Genomic DNA, 26,455 nt, shown 5'->3' with positions numbered 1-26,455 from the left:
ATCATCAGCGAAAAAAATATATATACTCATCACTGTCTATTTTATCGGTAAATAAGTCAGTCGATGAAAAGTAATGAGTCGCCTTGGTCGTATGAACGATTCACTAATAAAGTTGGTAATTATATAATTTCAAGAATAAATCACAATAATTGATAGTAGTTGATAGTGTTCTGATGACAGTGAAAAAATATTGCGCGTATTTTCTGAGATTACCAACCGATATAATAAAATTATTTTTCTTTAGTAAGAATCTCTTGACCCTGTACACATATAACTTCAAAGCTGATTGCCAAATATTTATTTTGATTTTTAGTTTTTGCTTCCAGAAACAATTTGGAAGAGGGGGGGGGGCATTTCTCAAATAAATTTCAAAAATTGCCTTTTTTGGTATTTTTTTGAAAAATCGACAAAAACTAAATATTTGATTTTAAAGGTTATAGTCATAGCAAAAAACTTTAAAACAGATTTCCTTTTTATTAAAGTGCACAAGACGTACTGGGCTTGTTTTGGGTAACTGCTCTGCATTTTAATCATCACTTCATCATCCACTGGATGTTTTCTGTTATCTTTATGTTGGGTGTAATTACTCAGTTTAATATCGTACTGTTTGTTTCAAGTTCAGATCATCAAGGACCTGTTTTCACCCGTTTTAGGTTTTGAATGTGACACTTTACTTTTCTCTGAGAAAATTTTGTTTGTGGAAAACGTTTTTTTATTTAGTTTGTTGGCTGTTTACTTGATGTTGTTTTACTATTATTTAACTTTAGTTGTGCTTGGTAAGGTTGTTTTTTTTCAGTTTTTCTTCTAAGGACTAAAACACTGGATTGTCGTCAAAATATTGGACATGAATTGAACATTCAGCGAATGTGCTGGATCAGCCATTTATCTCTGTAAAAATTAAAAAATTGCAATAAATTTTCAGGTGGATGAGGAGGGGGATTTTAGTTTACGTGAATTGAAAATTAGTGTCATTATTGGTCTCATATGTGGCTGAAGCCATCCTTTTAAGTTTTCTTGAGAGATACACATATATAAGTTCTTCATGATATACTTTGTTATAGCTACTAGTATGTTAAAATGAATACATGCCAGTGTCATTAAAAAAAAAAAAAATCACTTGAGATTTTCGGTCAATTGGTCACACTTTGCCAGGGAGCTACGGTTTTAATTTTCAAGATAAAGTAAGTAAAGAAAGAGAAAATGATTTGGCCTTTTTGGGGCTCAGATATCTTGGACCCCCCCCCCCCAAAAAAAAAATACTCAGTTCTAAACCTAATGCGAGATTAACGTTTAATATTATATATTCCTCTGGTATGAATTTATTACAGTCAAATGTGATAGATTTAATGATTCGCTGATCCTATAGCTCCGCCATTTCATATCATTTTAATTCACAGCTTCTACCGTTTTTTAATCCATTTGTATCTTACTTATGAAAACGCTCAAGAAGCTAGTGGAATTATAAAATTTTTAAATAACTAAATTTACCATATTCGGTTGTAATAAATTAATTCATGTGGAGTATATGATCACAGAATATTAGCTTAACATTGGATGTCGAATCGACTTGTAGGTTTTCAGCCTATTTCGATTAGCAAAAAAAAAATTACGAAAAATTAGGAAAAAACGGGTTTAATTTAAATAAACATGTGAAAAACAAAAAGAAAGAATACACAAAAAAACATCCATAAATAAAAAAAAATCCAAATATTTCGACTTCATGCCCGGGAGCCTTTCTCAACGGAAAAAGAAACGACTTTAAAAGAAAAAACGGTTTTTAAAATAAGCAAAATATAAGGAACACAGTGTCACTTTAAGGGCCTTTTTAAGGGCTCAAAATGGATTTTTGTGTCAGGAGCGAATAATAAAAAATAAAAATATGCGCCGAGCGGTGTGTTCATCTTATAGTCATCAAACTAATTGAAAACAACTGAAAATTTTACCCCCTTTTTCTGATGAATCTGTTTTTTTCGTTGATTTTGCGAATTGAAGTGCCTTATACCCAAGACTTTTCAGATACAACTATGAGGCCAGTCGAAAAAAAAGTTATTTTGGCCTTGGTTTTTAGTGGTCCTTATCCCCAAACTAAATTATGTTTTGTGTTTAGGGGGTCTCTTTGCCCAGGAACTTAAGGATGCAAGTTTCGTGTCGTTGTAAAAAAAATGTTTGCCCCTTTCAGTGAAACCGATATTTTCTCAAATTTTTTTTTTTATATCTGGGTCTCTCATGGACCGAGGATTTCAGGATATAAGTTTTGAACCGGTCAGAAAAAAAAACTTTTGGCCCACTGCCGGAAATAATAGAAAGAATATCGCTTCGAATACTGAACAAAGTGCCTAGGCCGTTCTTCCTTAGTAGAATTTCTTTTTATCATTTTTGAATTTATGCTTCGTATTTTATTGTCTAAAGTATTTTTTTTTTGATCAATGTATAGGGCGCTGAAGCTGGTAAAGCCTTCGAATGCACCTCACCAAAATCAATAAGAAGCCGAAAAATACAGAAAAAGGAGACTTGTGACATATCAATGTTAAAAACAAAACCAAGTCGAACAGATGGTGCTACTGTGAAGGCTTCCGATGTGAATAAGAAGGCACTGAGTTTGAAGAATGATACTTCTAAAGCTGATGATTCAAAAATAAAAGAAGCACAAGTGATGTCTGATATTGTTGAAGAGCAGCCCAAAGCTCTACGAATCAGGACGAGGCAGAAGAAACAAGAACCAATTATCTCGGAAGGTAAATCCTTTATTCAATATAACAATGAAATAAAAGGTATATATATATATATATATATATATATTCAAGGCCGGATCCCGTCATGGCTACGCGACAGGCTTGTCCATATTGATTCTTGCTGTCACTTGTCTTGTAACCACAGACAATGTGAGCTCCTTCTTGATGTGATGGCGTCACCATAGTGACGCCATAGAAATGCAAATTCTTCCTTAAAGTTGTGACCTTTTTAGATAATTTTAGTGGCCAGAAATGTCAATATGCAAGTTAAGAGAAAAAAACAATGTAGCCGATTTTGAAGCCTGACCCCGGCACTCGGCATGTGGTATCCTTATATATATTGATTCTCTTTCTAAGTAGCAACCTCCAAATGTGTCAGCTTTGTTTGCAACTCTTTGGGTCCCATTGACTTGTAATAAACACTTGCGTTGTTTATGGAACCATTATAGGTTTGTATGTGGTTTCGTGCCGCATTTTGTCAGGTCAAAGATTGTGGAAACGTTGTTCTTCTTACGTAATATTTCTTTCTTCTTTGCTTTCGTCTTTGACTCCTTCTGATCTTGCTGTCACTTGTCTTCTAACAGCACATGTCTTTGTTTTTCATTCTGTTTTTGACATTTTTGAAATCCACTTTCTCGCGAATGCTTGTAATTCTCACTGCCGCTTATCTGCTAACCTCATATTTCCTTGCTCTCGCTGTTGCATATTTTTTAGCCGCATATTTCTTTGTTCTTCACTTTTGTTTCATAGTAGTTTTAATTCTTGCTGCCGCTTATCTTCGAAGTGTATTTTTTTTTTTGTTCTTCACTTTTGTTTTTGACTAGTCGTAATTATTATCATTGTTCATTTATTGCCTGTCAATACAATAGACGGAGTAATCGACACAACACACAACATATACACACGATTAAAAATTCAAATATATGACAAGCAAAAAAACAAAAAAAAACTCTTCATTACAAACATTAGATTAATACGAACAAACTTTTGCGAACAAATTCATGATCATGGATGATGAAAATTTCTTTTAAAACGGGATAGAGATTTATTAATACCAATATTTGGGTTTGCAAGCTTATACAAATGGATAATTTTGTAGTTTCTTGCCCAAGGAGGCAAATGTAAAAGATTGATTGTAGGTACTTTTTATCTGTAACTGTGAAAAATTTCCAGAAAGGAGCAATGTAGACGTGGAAGGGCTGTGGCGTTGTAGAGGGATGCTAGAATGTAACGGTTGAAGTGTAGTTTGCTTTTTACGATTCCAGCGCAAGTAATATTAATTTTACGCCCAACATGACAAGCAAAAGACGTGTGCTGTCATTTGCACACGTGTGCAAATAAAGCAAAATATTACTGAGCACATTACAGAGCTGCATATGTGTATCCGTAATTGCAACATTATTTAATTAGCTCTTATTAAATCAAATTAATTCTAAATTTCATTGCCTGACATTAACCTGCATTTTTCTATTTCTATCACTTGATTGATATTGCTTCCCTGCGACGGTCATGCAGGATTGATCCTGACATTTTCTGCCACATCTGTGGAGATTACACGCTGTCAGTGGACAGGAGGAACATCACAGGATATGCAAAGCACGCCTATAAGTTTGCTTGGAAGTCAAACTGGGTGACCAAGATCAGTCTTGGGAACCGCTCATAATGTGCAAGACAAGCGGGAAATACCTCTAGCGGTGGACAAAGAGCGCGAAAATTTCACTTAAGGCTGGGATTTCGAAGGTTTTGAGGGAGCCGCTAAATCATGCATCGGGTTGCTAGTTCTGCGCCATCAATATTACTGGCGTCAATTGGATGAATCGACACAGACTCCAGTACCTTGAACTTCTATCCGTCTGCCGTCCAGTTGCTCACTGTGAAGAAATTCCAGTACCAGTGTTCACAGAGCTTCCTGGCAGAAACGACAAGGCCGCCAGTGCAGACGGGGGAGGATATACAGAAGAGGAGTACAAATCAAAAAAAGGTCTACAGTTCTTTTTACAACGTCAGCTTGATGATCTGGTTCGATATATCAGCTTATTGAACACTTCCTCCAAGCTGTTGACCGCCAGATTTAAAGAAAAAAATCTACTTGGTGAGGAATTGCGTATCACTTTCTTTCGTAGAAGGCAAGAGGACTATAAAGGCTACTTGTGCCAGGAGGAAGGACTTCGTATACTGCTGACATGTTGCCGGTGGAGTTCTTAATAAGATCAGAGAGATTGGTGACTGCTGACAGCAGCAAGTGCTCTTTGAAGTGTATGTTCCTTCAAAATGGCAATCAAATCGTCTCAGTCCTCTTGTGTACGTATGTGCTCAACAATATCATATGACCAGCATCAATTGATCATTTGCGTCGACTTCTAGACGGTGAACTTTCTACTTGGTCAGCAGTCCAGGTTCATAGAATTACCCATGTTATATATGTACGTGGGACAACCGAAACAGATCCCAGCACTATTTAAAGAAAGAGTGGCCGGCGCCCGAGCAGTTAGTACCTGGGGCGAGAAATATCATACACGAAACTTTTGTTTACTGGGAGAAGATATTGATCCCATCGCTACACCTGAAGCTTGGATTAATGAAGCAATTCGCGCACGCCCTGGACAATGAAGGGAGGTGCTTCAACCACCTGTGGCGATCCTTACCTCGACTGACTATTGAGAAGCTGAAGGCCAGCATTTTCGAAGGCCGACAGATACGGCAGGTCATGAAGGACACAGTTCAAAAACTCAGCGGACATACTGTGGTGAACAACTTCCTAGGGAACACAAAGGCAGCAACCCACGCTATTTTTGTCAGCAGCATGATAAAGGCCTTCCAAAAGCTCGGGTCTTTGGTGAGTATAAAGATGCACTTCCTGTTCTAACACATGGAGAAGTTCCCTGAAAACCTTGGGGTGACGAGCGACAAGCAGAGAAAAAGGTTCCATCAGAGCATGCGCCAAACGATGGAGAGGTACAAGGGAAGGGGGGATGTAGCCATGATGGCAGACTACTGCTAGCTGCTGAAGAGACAACCCAGCAGCTGCTCACACAAGGGAATGAAAGAAACGCCGATTTATGCCATGAACTCTAAAATTTTGAGCTTGGGTACGTTAACTGTTATTTCTTGAGGAAAAAAGAAAAAATCTCCGGGGGAATCTCAGCTGATGATTCGCAGAAATTTGTTGTTTTTTTGGGAAAATAGATTTTTTTTTTTAATTCCTGTAGCAAATGACCTGATTGGCCAGATGGGTCGAATATAGACGGTGTAACCCTCCTGCATTTAATGAAGTATGCGCTGCGCTTACTCTTAAGACTCACCATAGTTTTCTGTCAAATGAAATGGTTGTAAGACAGCATGGCAAAACTGTTATCAATTTGAAAAATAACAACCATCGTGTTGAGTCCTTTACCTACCTATTGTTTTACCCAGCTTATCCAGAATGTCAAGATTAACAACGAACATGCCTCTTCAAACACCTTATACAAGTCGTCCGCATCGAGGTATGGTATCGCTTTTTAACTTGAACATGCCAAAAACATTCCTCTGTAAAGGGTCGGAAACTCTCTGTAATCCTGATTGGTTAGTCACAACCTTACGGAAGAATTTGTGTTTTTCCCATGGTGGTTGTATCAAAGCTATGGTGATCCCATGACATCAAGAAGAAGTTCCCATTGTCTGGAGTTAGAAGACAAGCAATAATGAGAATCAATATATATATATATATATATATATATATATATATATATATATATATATATATATATATATATATATATATATATATATATATAAATATATATAGTATCTGGAGGTCGTCAGTGTGGCCGCCATGCCCCAGCATGGCTAAATGGCAAGCCTGTATATGTGTATTCTCATTGTCGCTTGTTTTCCCACCGCCGATAATGTGGACCTCTTCTTGAATTCAACATAGCGTTGGTGCAACCAGCCTAGGAAAAATACGACTAACTGCATATAATGTGAACTTCCTCTTGATATCGCCTGACCCACGACACCGAGAAGAGGCTCGCATTGTCTGTGGTTAGAAGACAAGCGGTAATGATAATCAATATATATATAAGCCTGCCGCGTAGCCGTGCTGATACCTGGCTTAGAAATCGCCGACTTAGTTGTTTGTTTTCTTTCTTTTCTTAAAACTAGCATATTGACATTTCTGGCCACAAACGATCTAAATAGATCACAACTCTTAAGAAGAATTTATAATTTTTCCCAGGGTGGTTGTATCGAAACTATGGTGATGCCATGACATCGAAAAGAGGCTCTAGTTAAAAGACAAGCGACACTAAGAATCAATATGTACATTCCTACTGCGTATATATATATATATATATATTCAAATCTAATGCTAATTGCCAAGCCCCCTTCGCGTTTTATGATTCTACTTTCCATTCTTGCTGTTCAAAGTGATGGACTGTAAGCCACCAGTCAAGTTTTCGAAAACAGTGGTTTAACGTTGTACCTATATCAATAGAACATTATTTTTTAGGGATTTAAAGGTCTCTTCAAATTCTCAAAAATTTCTTGTAAAATTTCTTTTATTGTTGTCAGAATTGTAAATTTTTTTTTGTTGTTTTCAGAATAGTTTCATGTGGGAAGTATTTGTTGTTCGGCAGGTTCTTTTTAAGTCCGTTTTTCAAATTTCGTTTACTATGGGCCGAGGTCCACTCTTCTCCTTCTCCCGATAATTTAGGGCAATTGGCTTGAAATGGTCATTCCTTCTAGAAAAAAAAACACCCATTACCTTTGATTCTGAAAAACAACAAAATTTTAGATTTTTGCTGGTGGAGACTTGAAACATCTGCAAATAGATTCTCTGATATCGGGGTTTTGATGGTGTAATTTTCATTCTGATGCTCTTTTTTGTGGTTTGTATTTCTGTATTCAAGTTTAGTTAAGTTTTCTTTGGTTTACCTTGGATGGGCAGCTCTTACCTTAATGAATTTTGCATTATTGAAATTAATCATAAATTTTTTCCCTTATTTTCAGTCTCCTTTTTAATCATTGGTACGCAAAGGTCGAATAATTAAAATGAGAATGGAATGTGTCAGAGGGTCTTTCTGTAGAGTAGTGAAAATCCAAAACATCAAACACTGAAATTTGCTGAGGAGACAGACTCCCACCATCTCTTCACCCATATTTATGTATATTTCTGAAGTTCAAAATATGCACTATATTGTTGTGAGAGCTCCCTTTTTTAAATATTAATTTTAAGTTTTATTTTTAGGTTTTAAAAAGACTCGTAAGACCCGGCAGGAAAGAACGATAATTTCAGAAGTTCGAGCTGTGGCTGCTACTCGTACAAAAGCTCGAGCGAGGTAATGATTTTTTTTTCAACTTCGTTTCCAATTAACATCTAGTCTAATCTTGTATATTCTTAAAATCCCCATAACAACCATATACTGACAATCCCCATAACCAAGTTGGACTTGTAGCTGATACTCCTAAAAGAGCTTGAGATTGGTAATCATGTTTTTTACACTCTCTTTTCCCACTTAAAACTAATCTAACCTCTCATATACTGGCAATCCCAATAACAACCATGTACTGACAACCCCCATGACAAAGTTGGATTTGTAGGTGCTATTCCAAAAAGAGCTCGAGCTGGGTAATAATGTTTTGTACAACCTCTTTTCCCATTAACGATTAGTCTAATCTCTCATATTCTCACAATCCCCATTACAAAGTTCGGGTTGCAGTTACTACTCATAAAAGAGCTCGATCTGGGTAAAAATGTTTTGTGCCACCACTTTTCCCATAACAACTAGTCTAACCTCTCATGTACTGACAGTCCCATACAACCATATAGTCCAGATAGTCCCATCACAACCATATACTGACAATCCCCATTAGAAAGTTCGAGTTGCATCTGCTACTCCTAAAAGAGCTCGAGCTGGGTAATAATGTTTTGTAAAACCTCTTTTCCTTTAACAACTAGTCTAATCTCTCATATTCTGACACTCCCCATAACAAAGTTCGAGATTTAGGTGCTACTCCTAAAAGACCTGGAGCTGGGTAAAAATGTTTTATACAACCTCTTTTCCCATTAACAACTAGTCAAATGTCTCATATTCTGACAATTCCCTTGACAAAGTTCGAGTTGTAGGTGCTGCTCCTAAAATCCCTAGAACAGGGTAAAAATGTTTTTTGTGCAACCTCTTTTCACATTAACTACTAGTCTAACCTCTAATATACTGACAATCCCAATAACAACCATATACTGACAATTCCCATAACAAAGTTCGAGTTGTAGGTGGTATTCCTAAAAGACCTGGAGCTGGGTAAAAATGTTTTGTACAACCTCTTTTCCTATTAACAACTAGTCTAATATCTCATATTCTGCTAATCCTCATAACAAAGTTCGAGTTGTAGGTGCTACTCGTAAAAGACCTGGAGCTGGGTAAAAATGTTTTGTACAACCTCTTTTCCCATTAGATACTAATCTAATCCCTCATATACTGAAAATCCCAATAACAACCATATACCTACTACAATCCCCATAACAAAGTTCGAGTTGTAGCTGCTACTCTTAAAGGACCTGCAGCTAGGCAATAATGTTCTGTACAATCTCTTTTCTCATTGACAACTAGTCTAATTTCTTGTATTCTGACATCCCCATAACGAAGTTTGAGTTATTGGTGCTACTCCTAAAAAACCTTGGAGTTGAGTAAAAATGTTTTGTACAACCTCTTTTCCCATTAACAACTAGTCGAATCTCTAATATTCTGACAATACCCATAACAAAGTTCGAGTTGTAGCTGCTACTCCTAAAAGACCTTGGGCTGGGTAATCCTGTTTTTTACAACCTCTTTTCCCATTAATAACTAGTCTAATCTCTCATATTCTGAGAACCCCCATAACAAAGTTCGAGTTGTAGCTGCTACTCCTAAAAGACCTTTGGCTGGGTAATCCTGTTTTTTACAACCTCTTTTCCCATTAATAACTAGTCTAATCTCTCATATTCTGAGAACCCCATAACAAAGTTCGAGTTGTAGGTGCTACTCCTAAAAAACCTGGAGCTGGGTAAAAATGTTTTGTACAACCTCTTTTCCCATTAACAGTTTCCATTAACTAGTTGCTTTTCACATTAGCAACTAGTCGAAAGTCTCATACTGGCAATCCCAATAATAACCATATACCCACAATCCCCATAACAAAGTTCGAGTTGTAGGTGCTACTCCTAAAATACCTTGAGCTGGTTAAAAAGTTTTTTACAACCTCTTTTTCCCCTTAACAAATCTTTGAAAACGCTTAGAGTGGAGAAATCAGGATGAAACTTGGTGGGAAGAATAATCAAAAGTCCTAGATACGTGATTGAAATAACAAGACTGAATCCGCTCTCTTTGGGGGAGTTCGAGGGGGTGTTAATTCGAAAAAATTAGAAAAATTGAGGTATTTTTACTTGCGAACAGGTGATTGGATCTTAATGAGATTTGATATTTAGAAGGATATCGTGTCTTAGAGCTTTTATTTTAAATCCTAACCGGGTCCAGTGACATTGGGGGGAGTTTGAGGAATGGAGCCTAAAATCTTGGAAAACGCTTGGAGTGGAGGGATCGGAATGAAACTTGGTGAGAAAAATGAGCACTAGTCCAAGATACGTGATTTACATAACCGGGACGGATTCGTTCTCTTTGGGAGAGTTGAGGGGAGGGTTAATTGTGAAAAATTAGAAAAAAATTAGGTATTTTTAACTTACGAAGGAGCGACCGGATGTTAATGAAATTTCATATTTAGAAGGACCTCGTAACTCAGATCTCTCATTTTAAATCCCGACTGGATTCAATATCATTGGGGGGATTTGGGTGGGGGGGACCAGAAATCTTGGAAAACGCTTAGAGTGGAGAAATCAGGATGAAACTTAGTGGGAGGAATATGCACAAGTCCTAGATACATGATTGATATAACTGGACTGAATCTAGTCTCTTCGGGGGAGTCGGAGGGGATGCTAATTCGAAAAAATTGGAAAAATTTACGTATTTTTAACTTAAGAACGGGTGACCGTTCGTGAGGTATTTTTAAACTTGATATTTAGAAGAAAATCACGTCTCAGAACTCTTATTTTAAATTCTGACCAGATCTGGTGACATTGGGGGGGGGAGTTGGAGGGGGAAACCGGAAATCTTGGAAACCGCTTAGAGTGAAGAGATCGGGATGAAACTTGGTGGGTAGAATAAGCAAATGTCGTAGATACATGACTAACGTAACCGGTTTGGATTCACTCTCTCTGTAGGAGTTGGGGGGGGGGTCAGTGCTTTGAAGAGTTCAGTGCTTCTGGACGAGCTTGAACGATGAAAATTAGTAGGTGTGTCAGGGACCTGCACAAATTGACTTGATAAAGTTGTTTCCCCGATTCGACCACCTGGGGGGGGGCTGAAGGGAGAGGAAAAATTAGAAAATATGAGGTATTTTTAACTTGCGAGTGGGTGATCGGATCTTAACGAACTTTGATATTTAGAAGGACCTTGTGTCTCACAGCTCTTATTTAAAATCCTGACCGGCATTAAGCCTCTGATTTTCCTATTAAATTAATCTATTGATTCTTATAATTTTGCTAGACCGGCTTAGAATTAAATCCTGACCGGCATTAAGCCTCAGATTTTCCTTTTAAATTAATCTATTGATTCTTAGAATTTTTTTAGAGCTCATGTCATATGAGGTCTTGGCTCTTGGCTCTTCCGACCTCGTCACAAGTGCCATAGAGCTCTTTCACAAGAGCTCTTAGCTCTTGTTTTTAATCTTGAATTACTTTTTTCAAATCTTGACAATCACTTTCTGATATCATAAGTAATATAGTAGTGCTGCCCAAGTGGATTTAGGTGGCTTCCATGGAATGTTTTTTTCTTTTCGCCGGCCACTTGGTATGGAAGGAGTTGTCGAAGCAACTACGTAGGGACCCATTGGATTGGGATTAGTTCTTTTTTAGGGTTGAAAATGACTATAACTATTGTCCTTTTTAAGATTCAAATGTGTTGGAGGGCAATTAACACTCCTCCGACTGCATATAGGGCAAGGGCTGTAAATTATGCAAGTTGCCCTTCGCTTACATATGGGTTTTACTATCGGAAAGGGTGGCGTTTTTGACCTTGGATGTCTGAAAATCCTAAGAGCATAGATGAAACTTTCAGAAATGTTCCAAGTGGAAGTTAAACTGAATCAAACGACATTTAATGCAACCCATGCTCTCAAAAGGGCGTATCTGCAATATCCCAGGAAGGGCTGATGGTGTTAAGCTGAAATTGAAGTCAACGCTTTACTGTTGCCAGTAGTTATAAGTCATAAGGCTTTAGTGTTAACTATTTATTATTATTATTTTTCAAGAGGTACTTCATATGAAAGGGTTGGTCGTATAATCTTTAAAGGGGAAGAAACTATTGTGTTAGCTAAATTGAAACGCTATCAAAAGTGTGTTTTGATTAATACGATTTATGATCTTTCATCAAATTATGTTGAGCGATGTGCAACTTAGCATCAGCTATTATGAAGGAGTGGCGGTAGGTCATCGCTTAGGCAACGTGGGGGTATCAGGTTTAGACGGGGTCAATGGCGTAAATCTGTAAGCTCATGCAGAGCCGAACTCTAAATGGGTACCTGGAGAAATCTAGGGAGGGTAAACAGGAAGACTGTGTGAATGAAGAAGAGTTATAAATTTAAATTTATTTTAAATTTAAATTTTATTTTAGTTTTTATTATTATTTTAATTATTTAATTATTATTATTTTAATTATTTTTATTATTAATTTTAATTTTATTTAAATTTAAATTTATTATAAATTTAGTTAATAATTTAAAGCCCTATAAATTTAAGCTCTTCATTGACCCTTTTTTCTTTTTGTCAATTCAGTAATGTTTACTTCCAATCATAAACCTTTTTAAATGGCAACTTATTGTAGTGTGTCATTTTGTTTTTATTTGACATAGTTTCGCTATTAACAATATAGAAATTTCGATCATTATCCAGTTTACTCCTTCAGAATTAAAATTTTGTATTGCAAATTATATAATATTATTAAAAATTGTTCATCAGCAGACGTTTTGTGTAATAAAGTAAGGAGTAACAGTAAAACTCGAAACAAACAGAAATTATTCTGTTTTTGAGATTTTCTATTGCTCTTTTTAAGTGACCGAAAAAGTTGGAGGCCCGTACCCCTTTTTTGACCAGGGATCAAGAAGATGAAGAGTTGTTATTAGGTAATGAGAAAAGGTACAAAGTCCAAGACGCAGGTTATTTTTTCTGTAGCTGAAAAAAGTATGAATGAACAGAAAGAAACTCGTCAAACTAAGGTTAGGATATTAGAGATCCTGGCGTTGATGGTGTACAAGTATGGACATTGAAGGATGGCACTTTGAAGGATTGAGGAATATATATGCTAGATATTTTCAGAGGAATGTTAGGTTATGGTAGTTTAGCTTAGATTAGGCAAAGGTTCGTTATAAATATCAGATATGGGTTAAAAAACCTAATGTTGTTGCTGATCTTCGTGTCATGCCCCTTCAACCGGGAAATGCAGTTGAGGGGCTGGAAACTAGCCATCCTGTGGTTTTTCTCACTCTTCCTGTTTACCCTCCCTAAATTTCTCCAGGTACCCATTTAGAGTTGGGCTCTGGATGAGCTTACAGATTTACGCCGCTGATCCCGGTCCAAACAAAATAACCAGTGACACAAGGACTCGAACCCCCGTTCTCAAGGAGAAAGAAGTATAGTGAAATCGAGTATAGCGTGCCAACCGCTCGACTAGGACGGTTAGACTAGAATAGGATGGCTAGGATTCGACTAGAAGTGTCAGGTTTTGAATAAGATCCACCATCTCTCTCTATCTGTGCTCAGCTTTGTTGCTTGTATAGTGATGGTATGGTTTTGTATACTGTATAAAATATTATTGGCACAGTTCGCCTCTATTCCTGTTTATTTAATTGTTGATTTGATTTTTTTTTTAATTTTTCAGGGCTTCTCCATCGCCACAAAATCCAGTGCTGGATAAATGTGCGATAGCTTGCCCCGTCATTACTAGGCAAATGACAGCCGGCTCCCTAGTCACAGCTGTTGAAATGTTACCAGTAATGCCCAAAACCACAGTCTTCCCTGTGATTCCGCCAAGATTGCCAGTGTCACCTAAAGGGTGCACTGCATCAGTGGAGCCATTGCTTAAGGTATCTAAGACAGCTAAAGCACCAGGCCAGGCAATGGATGCCACACTTGCTGCTATTGAAATACCCATTGCTCGTAAGAATTATCTATTTCGCTCTTTTTTTATATCTTTATATGGAGACTGATATAAACATTGTTTAGCTGCTTAAAGGCATAATTTGTCCTGAGGATTGGGAACGCGGTATTTCAAGTAAATCTATGATTAAATTAAAATTTTAAGTGGGTGTCAGCATTTTAATTTAAAGGACGAAGTGGGATTTCGTTGTGGAACCATTGATCATCCTACAGAAACCTTTTTCAACTAGCTACATTACCACCAAAATCCTACTATTACTTTTATCATTGTAAAATCATTTAATGTTGTTTTTTTTATAGATGCCTTTAATTTAAGTCCAAATATTATGTGTTTTTGTCAAAAATAGTTCTGTGTTTATGTGTTAGCCAAATTCTGAAAAATTATGTTTTTAAAAACTAAATTTTAGAAGGGCGTACTGAAAATGAATGATAGAAAAAGGGATCCTTGAATCAAATTTAACCAAACGAAAGCCAGGTTTTAAAGCAGTTTCACAGCAACATCAGACGGAGTGGGGTTCAATTTCAACTCATTTTCAGCATCAGTTATTAAGCAAAAACACCTTAATACATACCACATCCATTTAAATGCCGGGGTATGATATGGAGGAGGGAGGAACAAATTGATCCTTAAAAATGACTAATGAAACTGTCCTTTGACCTCGGACAAAGTTAAAAGAAAATCGATAAGGTAAGAATTGTGGAGTTCCTGGAGCTAGTTTAAAATATAAGTTTTTCTGCAAGATTCCCGAGATATGTAGAAAATGACTGTTTGGAAGAGACCGTTTCATCTATTATTATAATATAATTAATTAGTATGGCCGTATAATGTAATTAATTAATTAATTACAATATAGTTAATTATATAGCATAATTAATTCATACGGACGAATATAATTCGTGTGGCCAAATATTAAAGCCATAGATCCCTTTCGCTAACTCTTACTGCTTTATTTTTAACTATATTATATTGAAAACAGTGTTCGTTCATTCACTTTTACATTTCGTGCTTATAAAGACCAGATTTACTATTTTCTTTTTCATAAGAAACATAATTCGTGTAGGTTATAGCCAAAAGGTTATGTTCCCCTTTTGGAAAACTCAATTTTTATTCTTAACTATTTCATGCTGGATTAAAATTTTTTTGTTTATTTACATTCTATGTTTATAAAGGCTTTTTGCAACTTGTGATTGATTTTGTATTATCTTTTACGTATTGCAGTGATATGGCGTGGGGATAGTCGCCTACGAATTACTTTAAGCTGTATGAATTGTGTTACATTTATATTGTAATAATTTTGCTATTTTAGGTTTGGAGACTGAACCAAGAGTTGCTGCTGATATATGTTGGATCCTGAGTACACTGAAGGCCCTCCAAGACACTCCAAGTGAGAACGAGATTGCTTCTGCCTGCGCTTTGGTAATTTGCCAAATTTCATATTAATAATTCCCTTCTTCGTTTTAAGTTATAGGTTTCTTGTACGTTTTAGCTTGATTAGTACGCTCAAATTCAGCATGAAAGTTTCGTTACGAAAGTCTTTCAAATAATCCAGGTTTGATCCGAGAATATTTATATTGCAAGAAAATTCTTCTGTCTGAGCTACAACCACTATCTTCAAAGCTATTGTCTGCGGTTTTATCTTGGTTTTAAGGGACCTAAAGTTGATTAAATAAAAAAAAACAAGTTTTTTGAAATGAAAGTAAAGAGCGACATTAAAACTTAAAACGAACAGAAATTACTCCTTATATGAAAGGGGCTTTTCCTCCTCGACACTCCGCTCTTTACGCTAAAGTTTTTATTGTTTTAAAAAGTAGAGTTGCGAGAAAGAATCAAACTTTAGCGCAAGGAAAAGCCCCTTTCATGTAAGGAGTAATTTCTGTTCGTTTTAAGTTTTAATATCGCTCTTTACTTTCATTTCAAAAAACTTGTTTTTTTATTTAATTTCTGAAAGTTTTTGAATTAATGCATGTCTGATTTTGGCTCTCCGTACATAAATTATTAAAATGAAATTTGCATATTAATTCTTTTTTTGGCTAAATGGCTTTCTCTTCGTTTTGATCAGACGGTTTTGAGAAATAAGGGGTTGGGAAGGAGGCCTAGTTGCCCTCCAATTTTTCGGTTACTTATAAAGGCAACTAGAAGTTTTAATTTTTAACGAACATTTTTATTAGTAAAAATATACGTAACTTAAGAATTAACTTACGTAACAAACTTTTATATTCTTATATTTTTGATTATATATATGAGGGGGTTTGTCCCTTCGTTAATACCTTGCTCTTCTTGCTCATTTTCAGTACGCCCTTCTAAAATTTAGTTTTTAAAAACATACTTTTTCAGAATTTGGTTAACACATAAACACAGAACTATTTTTGACAAAAAACACATAATATTTGGATTTAAATTAAAGGCATCTATAAAAAAAAAAAACATTAACTGATTTTACAGTGATAAAAGTAATAGTAGGATTTTGGTGGTAATGTAGCTAGTTGAAAAAGGTTTCTGTAGGATGATCAATGGTTCCACAACGAAATCCCACTTCGTCCTTTAAATTAAAATGCTGACACCCACTTAAAATTTTAATTTAATCATAGATTTACTTGAAATACCGCGTTCCCAATCCTCAGGACAAATTATGCCTTTAAGCAGCTAAACAATGTTTATATTAGTCTCCATATAAAGATATAAAAAAAGAGCGAAATAGATAATTCTTACGAGCAATGGGTATTTCAATAGCAGCAAGTGTGGCATCCATTGCCTGGCCTGGTGCTTTAGCTGTCTTAGATACCTTAAGCAATGGCTCCACTGATGCAGTGCACCCTTTAGGTGACACTGGCAATCTTGGTGGAATCACAGGGAAGACTGTGGTTTTGGGCATTACTGGTAACATTTCAACAGCTGTGACTAGGGAGCCGGCTGTCATTTGCCTAGTAATGTCGGGGCAAGCTATCACACATTTATCCAGCACTGGATTTTGTGGCGATGGAGGAGCCCTGAAAAATTAAAAAAAAAATCAAATCAAAATTAAATAAACAGGAATAGAGGCGAACTGTGCCAATAATATTTTATACAGTATACAAAACCAAACCATCACTATACAAGCAACAAAGCTGAGCACAGATAGAGAGAGATGGTGGATCTTATTCAAAACCTGACGCTTCTAGTCGAATCCTAGCCATCCTATTCTAGTCTAACCGTCCTAGTCGAGCGGTTGGCACGCTATACTCGATTTCACTATACTTCTTTCTCCTTGAGAACGGGGGTTCGAGTCCTTGTGTCGCTGGTTATTTTGTTTGGACCGGGATCAGCGGCGTAAATCTGTAAGCTCATCCAGAGCCCAACTCTAAATGGGTACCTGGAGAAATTTAGGGAAGGTAAACAGGAAGAGTGAGAAAAACCACAGGATGGCTAGTTTCCAGCCCCTCAACTGCATTTCCCGGCTGAAGGGGCATGACACGAAGATCAGCAACACCATTAGGTTTTTTAACCCATATCTGATATTTATAACGAACCTTTGCCTAATCTAAGCTAATGTTAGCATATGAGGTTTCTATGAAAGGGGTGGTCGTATGAACTTTGATGGGAGTCCATTCAATTGAAAAGAAGAAGCTCTAATGACTAATTAAATATTTTAAAATAATCGGAGGGCAACTAGTTCCCCCTCTCACATCTTCTTTTCCCCAAATGCATCCGATAGAAATTTGAGATGAAGTGCAAAAAGTAAGTAGGACCAGTGTTAACCAGAGAAAGGAAATTAGGTATAGGTTCAGAGTAGTCCAAAAGACTCTTGATGTCATGTAGATAGTTAAAGAAAAACATTCGTTACAATCTCAACTATCCAAGGCCCCGTAAAGAACAAACTGCGTTGTCACCCAAGAAACCTTAAAGCGTACCATAATCTTGTGGGTAAAAATTCACTTTTCTGTAAAATAAAAAAATATTTTATTTTAAACATATTTTTCTGATTATAAAAGTGACTATATGCTGCAATTTGCTTTAAAATGAGTCCTTGAACAGCTTTCTATGATATCCCAGTGCCCCTCCAGCTCCAGACAAGAAAAAAAAAGGAAAAAAAGATGCTTCGCAGATTTTACTAGGTTGCGGCGACTTTCCTTGTTTTTCATGCCAATGGATTTTCCCTGTTTTTTCAGCCTAGAGACTGTAAGCCTCCTGAATTGGATTTTTGGCCAAGGCAATTCTAACGGTGTACTTTTTGTTTCGATGTTAAGTTTCAAAACAAAATCAGCATTGAGGTAGGAGATGCAAATATATCTAGAATTCCTTCTGCCCAACCCAAAACGTAATCGTTACGGCACGAGTTTTTAGAAATCCATTCTTTTCAGCTGAAACCCTGTCTTGAAATATTTCTTGAAATATTATTAGAAATCGGAAATGATTTTTTTTTTTTTTTTCTGTAATCACACGCAGTTATGTTGTCCTGAGCAGTGGCTGGTGCTTAAAAAAAGAAACGTAGGCGAAAATTCAGTAGATAATAAGCCTTAAAATATATGGTGTGAAACAGCTTAAGAAGATGTGGCTTTCCTTTGAAGATGTAGATGTCTCTGGGAGATGTCGTTGTCAAATTTAACTATTTAGTTTTCCTTATTTGTTCTAACTGTTTGATCAGGCAATCATAATGAAAACGTGATACTGCTATAAAAAAAACTTAATTTTGGAACGACCAAGAGAAACGTCTTCGAAAATCTTGGTTTTTAGGCAAGAATTGGTCCAAAGAGAAAATATTTTGATTATGATGTCATTTGTTGCTTAGTTTTTTTTCTTTATCATTATTGTACTTTTTGTTTCGATGTTAAGTTTCAAAACAAAATCAGCATTGAGGTAGGAGATGCAAATATATCTAGAATTCCTTCTGCCCAACCTAAACTTAATCGTTACGGCACGAGTTTTTAGAAATCCATTCTTTTCAGCTGAAACCCTGTCCTTAGTTTAGTGTATAAAAATAGTAAATATTGCCTTTAAATTACCAGGGGAAAATGGGACCTGGTAGTCAGAACTGGTTTAGCGGAAGCTTACAACATCATATTTCTTGAAATATTATTAGAAATCGGAAATGATTTTTTTTTTCTGTAATCACACGCAGTTATGTTGTCCTGAGTAGTGGCTGGTGCTTAAAAAAAGAAACGTAGGTGAAAATTCAGTAGATAATAAGCCTTAAAATATATGGTGTGAAACAGCTTAAGAAGATGTGGCTTTCTTTTGAAGATGTAGATGTCTCTGGGAGATGTCGTTGTCAAATTTAACTATTTAGTTTTCCTTATTTATTTTCACTGTTTGATCAGGCAATCCTAATGAAAACGTGATACTGCTATAAAAAAAAAACATAATTTTGGAATGACCAAGAGAAACGTCTTCGAAAATCTTGGTTTTTAGGCAAGAATTGGTCCAAAGAGAAAATGTTTTGATTATAATGTCATTTGTTGCTTAATTTTTTTTCTTTATCATTATTGTATAATACTAGCTGTTGGGGTGGCGCTTCCTGCTACCCAAACACCTAGCTGGTGGGGGCCCTTCGCGCCCCCCCCCTCCCGCGCGTAAGTCGTTACGCGCCATTGTAGTTGTGTCCCTGTGTCCCACCTGTGAATATAGATAGATATTTATATGTTTTTAATTACGTAAAACTTGCGAATATACAACATGCTTTGCTGTCCCATTGTCTGTGCATATAAATAGATTGTCAGGTTTACCGACTCTTGAACATGCAACATATAATTGTCCATGGGAAAAACAATCCGTATTCAGATCTATACCTCATTATTCTAATGGTTGCTCTTGAGCTTTGTTGATGGTGATTGCTAATCGAACATTCCCTGTGTCCCCGTCGTCATTTATGTATCCCCCCTGTGCCCCCGGCGTCCCCGTTGTAGTTGTGTCCCTGTGTCGCGGTCATCATTTATATGTCCTGTATCCCGGTCGTCATTTGTGTCCCGGTGTCCCAGTCTGTATTTTCTCTTTGAGTGTCCTGATCGTCATTTATATTCCCTGTGTCCCGGTGTCCCACTCGTTATCTGTGTCCCGGTGTCCCGGTCTGTAATTTCTCAATGAGTCATTCTTCAGTCATTTTACAATTAAAAATTTCTCTTTTAACGATCTTCTTAAATACTTACAATGACGTCATATACTAAGCATCGTCATAACAAACATGACGACATACAGCTCAACCCTCATAATGACGTCAGTCGACAGACAGACATACGAACAAACAACTTATTTTTATATATATACATCATTTCTTTGTATAAAGTATGTTGTCAATCGTTCTTCACATTAATGCCAACATTGAAAGTTAAATTAATTTCTAGAACAATCTCTGCATGACTTCCTATGCGGCACTTGCGGAGCTTGTCGAAATTTCACCAAAAGATTGCTATATTTATGTTGCACGTGCCACTGAGATTATATTGACTCAGATTCTTCGAATGGAGGAAAGCATCATTAGTATAGTGGATGGATCGCTGTATTTTTATCTTCAATCACTTCTCTGTGCTACTCTACAGGTAAGTTCACTCACTGCTTGTTGGCAGTGATATGATGCAGTTGCTTTACTTATTTTGTTTCATCCAGGTACATCATTACCATAGCAAATGAATAGTAGCATTTTTATCTTTATTTATGTCTCAATACTATGCAGGTAAGCTCTTTGATGAGGGAGTATTTTTTACGTTCCAATATTAGCACAGCTGCTGGATCGATCCGTTTTTCTACGAATGGTTTAACGTTCCAACGTTTTTTGTTTTTTTTATGGAATCTATAAGAAGGCATCCCGAATTAGATTTAGTAATAGATATGCATCTGATGTGAAAGACGATTATTAATCCTTTGCTGTTTTCGAATTTTGGGTTTAAAAATAATAATAAGCTCCACGTCAGTGAAGTAGCAACAATCAAATATTTTTTATATGACTACTGCTAACAATTTACTGCAGTAAAAAGCTACCCAGGGTCCACACAGTGGCGGAAAGCTCCACTAGTTTCCTCACGGGATTACCTGCTTGAATTAGCTTGTCTTACAACACGCACGGCTAAGCCAAAGCCTTCAAAGTTGCCGGGTGTGGCTTCCCCCTGTGGGTCTCGCAAAAACCCTTCAGCTGCTTGAGAAGTGTTTTAACATGACACGTTTTTCACAAATATATGGTTTGCGCCTGATGATGTGGTGCGCGGTGTGGGATTTCATTTACTTTTATTCTTTATAGTTTTTCGGTCCTTTCTTTATTTTTTTAATAATACTTATTAATTGGCATTTATTGGTTGGGTTACATTATTAGAATAACTAATAATCATGTGTAAATATTAGTGTTACATTAATTGGTAACCTTAATTGGCAAGTAGGAGAGGAGTAGTTCCCCCGTCGCAAGCGCCGTTGTACCTGCCGAGAGAAACTCCCTTCAACTGCAGGGATAAGGTGAACGGGGGCCGACACTTAGCTTGTTTATTGTGGTGTTTATTCGAGTGCTTAGACTGTGGTGTGGTTGTTAATATCTCTTTCTGAACGTTGAATTATAAGTTGTGTCGCTGGCTTTGGGCTTCGAATGTGACATCATGACAAACGAATATGAATATACGTATGCGCCTGTTCTGAACTTTGTTAAAACGACCTTGCGCCACGAAGATGTTGTATTGAAAGTGGCTGCTATGAGCACAATAGTAAAATTTTTCTCGAAGGGGCTTATTTCTGATAATCATGCGCGTGTTTAGGAAGTGTTTTCCCCATTTGTTTTTGAAAATAAGGCTAATTTTTGCATGCTCGTAACTTTTGATGGGTAAAGCTAAACTTGATGAAACTTATATTTAAAATCAGCATAAAACTCCGATTCTTTTGATGCATATATTGGTATCAAAATTCCGTTTTTTAGAGTTTCAGTTAGCATTGAGCCTGGTCGCTCCTTACTACAGTTCGTTACTACGAAGTGTTTGAAAGTGAAGAGAGGTACCCGTAAGTTTGGTTAGAGTCATGATCTCAGCTTAAGCACAGCTAAAAGACGGAAATGTGGTATCACATTTGGTGTGATTATGATAAGCCATTTCTGATCTTCTGTTCCAGCTTTTCAAAAGAAAAAAAAAGAATATACCGAATGTGTCAGTGATCTTAAAGCTAGGGAAGCTGTGCGTGCCTCTGCTGAGGCTCTTAAAAATCCGAACTTCATATGGGAAAAATATAGAAACATTCAAAGCGGTCCTAGTAAAGGGAGTGCTGGTATTTCTGAAGAATAATAGTTTCGACATTGTTCTGCTGTGTTTGGCTCCCGTGATTCGAATTTAGAAATTAGAAGTGATGTCTTATTACAAAGTAGGCTTGACCCTCTATTATACAAACGTAACTGTTTCTAAAAGTGACGTTGTGGGTGTAATCCGGCTTTTGATGCGTCGTAAAGCTCCTGTTTTAGATGGTATTAAACACCACTGCCCTCAAAACGCAAGTGCACTACTGATTGAGCATCTGTCACTTTTGTTTCAAATGTGTGTTGATGAAGGTCAAGTATCTAATTCATTTGATTCTGGTGCAATAATGAATATTTTTTTTAAAAAGGGAAAAAATGCCAATTTTTGTAATAGTTATTGCCCTATCACTGTTTTCTAGTGTTTTAAGCAAGGTTCAAGAAAGTCTTGTCCTGCCTGATACGATACGTAAATGCGTGCTAGATTATGGACAGTTTGGTTTTCGTAAGCATCTGTATTGTGCGTTTGCTCATTGCCTGCTGAAACATGTCTGCAGTAATGCTGAGAACTTGGGAAATCCTGCATATCTGTGTAGTGTAAATATACTAGCAGCATTCGATTCTTTAGTCCAACCAAAAGTATTTTTGACTTTGCTTGATTTTGGAGTTACGCCCCATATAGTTGCGTTTTATTCATATTGATATAGCCATAGTTATGTTAGGGTTAAACTTGAAAAATGTCTTAACTGGGCCTATTCGTCTTATTAGAGGACTCAGACAAGGTTCTATCTTAAGCCTCTCTTACTTAACATTCTCACTTAACTCACTTAACATTCTTACGACCACTATAACTAGGACAATTAATGGTGGAATTTATAGTGACCTTTGTGATTTCAGTTTGATTTGCTACGCAGGTGATGTCCTGCTTGTCAGTTCGAGTCTTTCTACTTTACAGGCAAACGTAGATTCTTTGATTTCTAGTCATAAGCTCCTAGGACTTAATGTTACTGCTGCTAAGACTGAATTTGTCGCTTATAGTGCCCGCGGTAAAGCTTTATCTTCTTCATTTGTTATTGTAGCAGGTAAATCTATTATAGAATCTTCTTCTCTGAAATACCTTGGCTTCGCTTATGGTCCAGATAAGCTTAGTACTCGTGTTCTTACCACTGAACTTTCCATATCAGGTTTCCGCGCCAGCTATGCCGAACCTGCTGCACTGAAGTATAGTTATAGTAAGTGTGTACTTGCTAAACTATATAGCGCTCTAGCTCTGCCTCATGTGCTGTATATTTCACCACTTTGGGATTCGCTGTCGAAAACGGAGCAGTTAAAGGTTCGATAGGGGTTTTGTCGCTATCTGAAGTTTTATTAAGATTCCCTCTGTATTACAGGATTAGTTTTATTTTGTAAATATATTGTATTCCCTACCCTTTAGATGTAGTAGATTCAATGGAGTCCCATACGTTCAAAAGAAGTTTAAACGGTTTACTTCATTTTCTGCCATTTAATATTATTTATCAGTGCTGTTTGGATTAATTTCATATTATTTGTTTTTCTTGTTTGGAAGTTGATTTTTCTTTATATATATATATATATATATATATATATACTAGCTGTTGGGGTGGCGCTTCGCGCCACCCCAACACCTAGTTGGTGGGGGCGCTTCGCGCCCCCCCCAAGCCCCCCCGCGCGCGTAAGTCGTTACGCGCCATAATAGTTACGCGCCATTGTAGTTGTGTCCCTATGTCCCACCTGTGAATATAGATAGATATATATATATATATGGTTTTAACTACGTAAAACTTGCGAATATACAACATTCTTTGCTGTCCCATTGTCTTTGCATATAAATAGATTGTCAGGTTTACCGACTCTTGAACATGCAACATATAATGGTCCATGGGAAAACAATCTGTATTCAGATCTATACCTCATGATTCTAATGATTGCCCTTGAGCTTTGTTGATGGTGATTGCTAATCGACCATTCCCTGTCCCGGTGTCCCGGTCGTCATTTACATCCCCCTGTTTCCTCCGGTGTCCCCGTTGTAGTTGTGTCCCTGTGTCCCGGTCGTCATTTATATTCCCTGTGTCCCGGTCGTCATTTGTATCCCGGTGTCCCGGTCTGTATATACATTCGTTTTTTAGTTTTGTTTTTCTCCTTTATTTTTTTCCTTTTTTTTTCTTTTTTAGCTTATTTAGATTTTTAGATTTTTTAGTTTTTTTATTAGTTTTTAGTTTTTTTTTCTTTTTAGTTTTTTTGTCCCGGTCGTCATTTATATCCCCCTGTTTCCCCCGGTGTCCCCGTTGTAGTTGTGTCCCTGTGTCCCGGTCGTCATTTATATTCCCTGTGTCCCGGTCGTCATTTGTATCCCGGTGTACCGGTCTGTATATACATTCGTTTTTTAGTTTTGTTTTTCTCCTTTATTTTTTTCCTTTTTTTTTCTTTTTTAGTTTATTTAGATTTTTAGATTTTTTAGTTTTTTTATTAGTTTTTAGTTTTTTTTTCTTTTTAGTTTTTTTGTAGTTTTTACCTTCTTTTTAGTTTTGTTAATTTTTTTTTTACTTATGTCCTGGTCGTCATTTATGCTCCCTATGTCCCGGTGCTTTGTTGATTGCTAATCGAACATTCCTTTTGTCCTGGTCGCTTTCTCTTTGAGTGTCGTCATTTATTTTTTTCTTTTTTAGTTCTTTTAGTTTTTACCTTTTTTAGTTTTTTTTAGTTTTTTAGATGAAAATTTTTTTTAGTTTTTTCCTTTTTTTCTTTTTAGTTTTTATTGGTTTTTACCTTTATGTTAGCTTATTTTTCAGTTTTTTCCTTTTTTTTTAGTTTTTTTTTTATTTTTTATTTTTTTTAGTTTTTTACCTTTTTTTAGTTTTTTTAGTTTTTTTAGTTTTTTTAGTTTTTTAGCTTTTTTACTTTTTTTATTAGTTTTTAGTTTTTTTGTAGTTTTTGCCTTTTTTTAGTTTTTTCAGTTTTTTTTTTAGTTTTTTATTGGTTTTTACCTTTATTTTAGCTTATTTTTCAGTTTTTTCCTTTTTTTTAGTTTTTTTTAGTTTTTAGTTTTTTTAGTTTTTTACCTTTTTTTAGTTTTTTTAGTTTTTTAGCTTTTTTATTTTTTTTATTAGTTTTTAGTTTTTTTTGTAGTTTTTGCCTTTTTTTTAGTTTTTTTAGTTTTTTAGCTTTTTTATTAGTTTTTAGTTTTTTTTGTAGTTTTTGCCTTTTTTTAGTTTGACAACTTATTTTTATATATATAGATAGTTTTTTTTTTTACTTATGTCCTGGTCGTCATTTATACTCCCTGTGTCCCTGTGCTTTGTTGATTGCTAATCGAACATTCCTTTTGTCCTGGTCGCTTTCTCTTTGAGTGTCGTCATTTATTAGTTTTTTCCTTTTTTTTTTTTAGTTTTTTATTGGTTTTTACCTTTATTTTAGCTTATTTTTCAGTTTTTTCCTTTTTTTTAGTTTTTTTTTATTTTTTATTTTTTTTAATTTTTACCTTTTTTTAGTTTTTTTTTAGTTTTTTTAGTTTTTTAGCTTTTTTACTTTTTTTATTAGTTTTTAGTTTTTTTTGTAGTTTTTGCCTTTTTTTAGTTTTTTCAGTTTTTTTTTTAGTTTTTTATTGGTTTTTACCTTTATAGTTTTTTTAGTTTTTTAGCTTTTTTATTTTTTTTATTAGTTTTTAGTTTTTTTTGTAGTTTTTGCCTTTTTTTAGTTTTTTCAGTTTTGACGTCACCTGATCCAGTTTTTTCAGGTGACGTCACCTGACACATCCATCCATCCATCCACAGACAACTTATTTTTATATATATAGATATATATATATATATATATATATATATATATATATATATATATATATATATATATATATATATATATATATATATATATATATATATATATATATATATATATATATATAAATTCATATATATATATATATATATATATATATATATTTATTTATATATATATATATATATATATATATATATATATATATATATATATATATATATATATATATATATTTGCATGATTTGTTTCATGTGTTCGTAGTAAGTTTTGTACAAAATAAATTGGGAAAGACGATAATTAGGTAATAGTAATAAAACAAAATTTGGTTCTTCATCCGTCTCCTGTCCCTACTGAACAAAAAGTCAGTAATTCAAATGTTCATAGAATTATGTATGGAACTTCAATAATACCCACAATCTTACTCTACGAATCATATAGTTCCTGACACATCTTGAGACTAATTTAATCCACCAATCAACGTCTCTAATTTGATAAACAATGCTCTCTTTCTCTATAAGAATCAGAGACAC

The 26,455-nt window shown here is 35.6% G+C and overlaps 1 protein-coding gene across 5 annotated transcripts in view; it reads left to right on the top strand.

The window, feature by feature from the left end:
• LOC136031412 (uncharacterized) overlaps window positions 1-26,455 on the top strand; it is an 89,871-nt gene that overhangs the window by 33,994 nt on the left and 29,422 nt on the right. For 4 of the 5 annotated variants that reach the window (XM_065710964.1, XM_065710966.1, XM_065710965.1 and 1 more), the window contains exons 5-9: window positions 2,435-2,735; window positions 7,960-8,050; window positions 13,679-13,956; window positions 15,264-15,373; window positions 20,272-20,466. In XM_065710964.1, coding sequence (XP_065567036.1) covers window positions 2,435-2,735; window positions 7,960-8,050; window positions 13,679-13,956; window positions 15,264-15,373; window positions 20,272-20,466 — 975 coding nt within the window. The remainder of the gene's footprint in view (window positions 1-2,434; window positions 2,736-7,959; window positions 8,051-13,678; window positions 13,957-15,263; window positions 15,374-20,271; window positions 20,467-26,455) is intronic. The other variant, XM_065710968.1, reaches the window with a different exon arrangement.

This window comes from Artemia franciscana, chromosome 9, assembly GCF_032884065.1.
Source record: "Artemia franciscana chromosome 9, ASM3288406v1, whole genome shotgun sequence".
Classification (NCBI taxonomy): domain Eukaryota; kingdom Metazoa; phylum Arthropoda; class Branchiopoda; order Anostraca; family Artemiidae; genus Artemia; species Artemia franciscana.
This window is presented reverse-complemented; position numbering and strand designations above follow the sequence as displayed.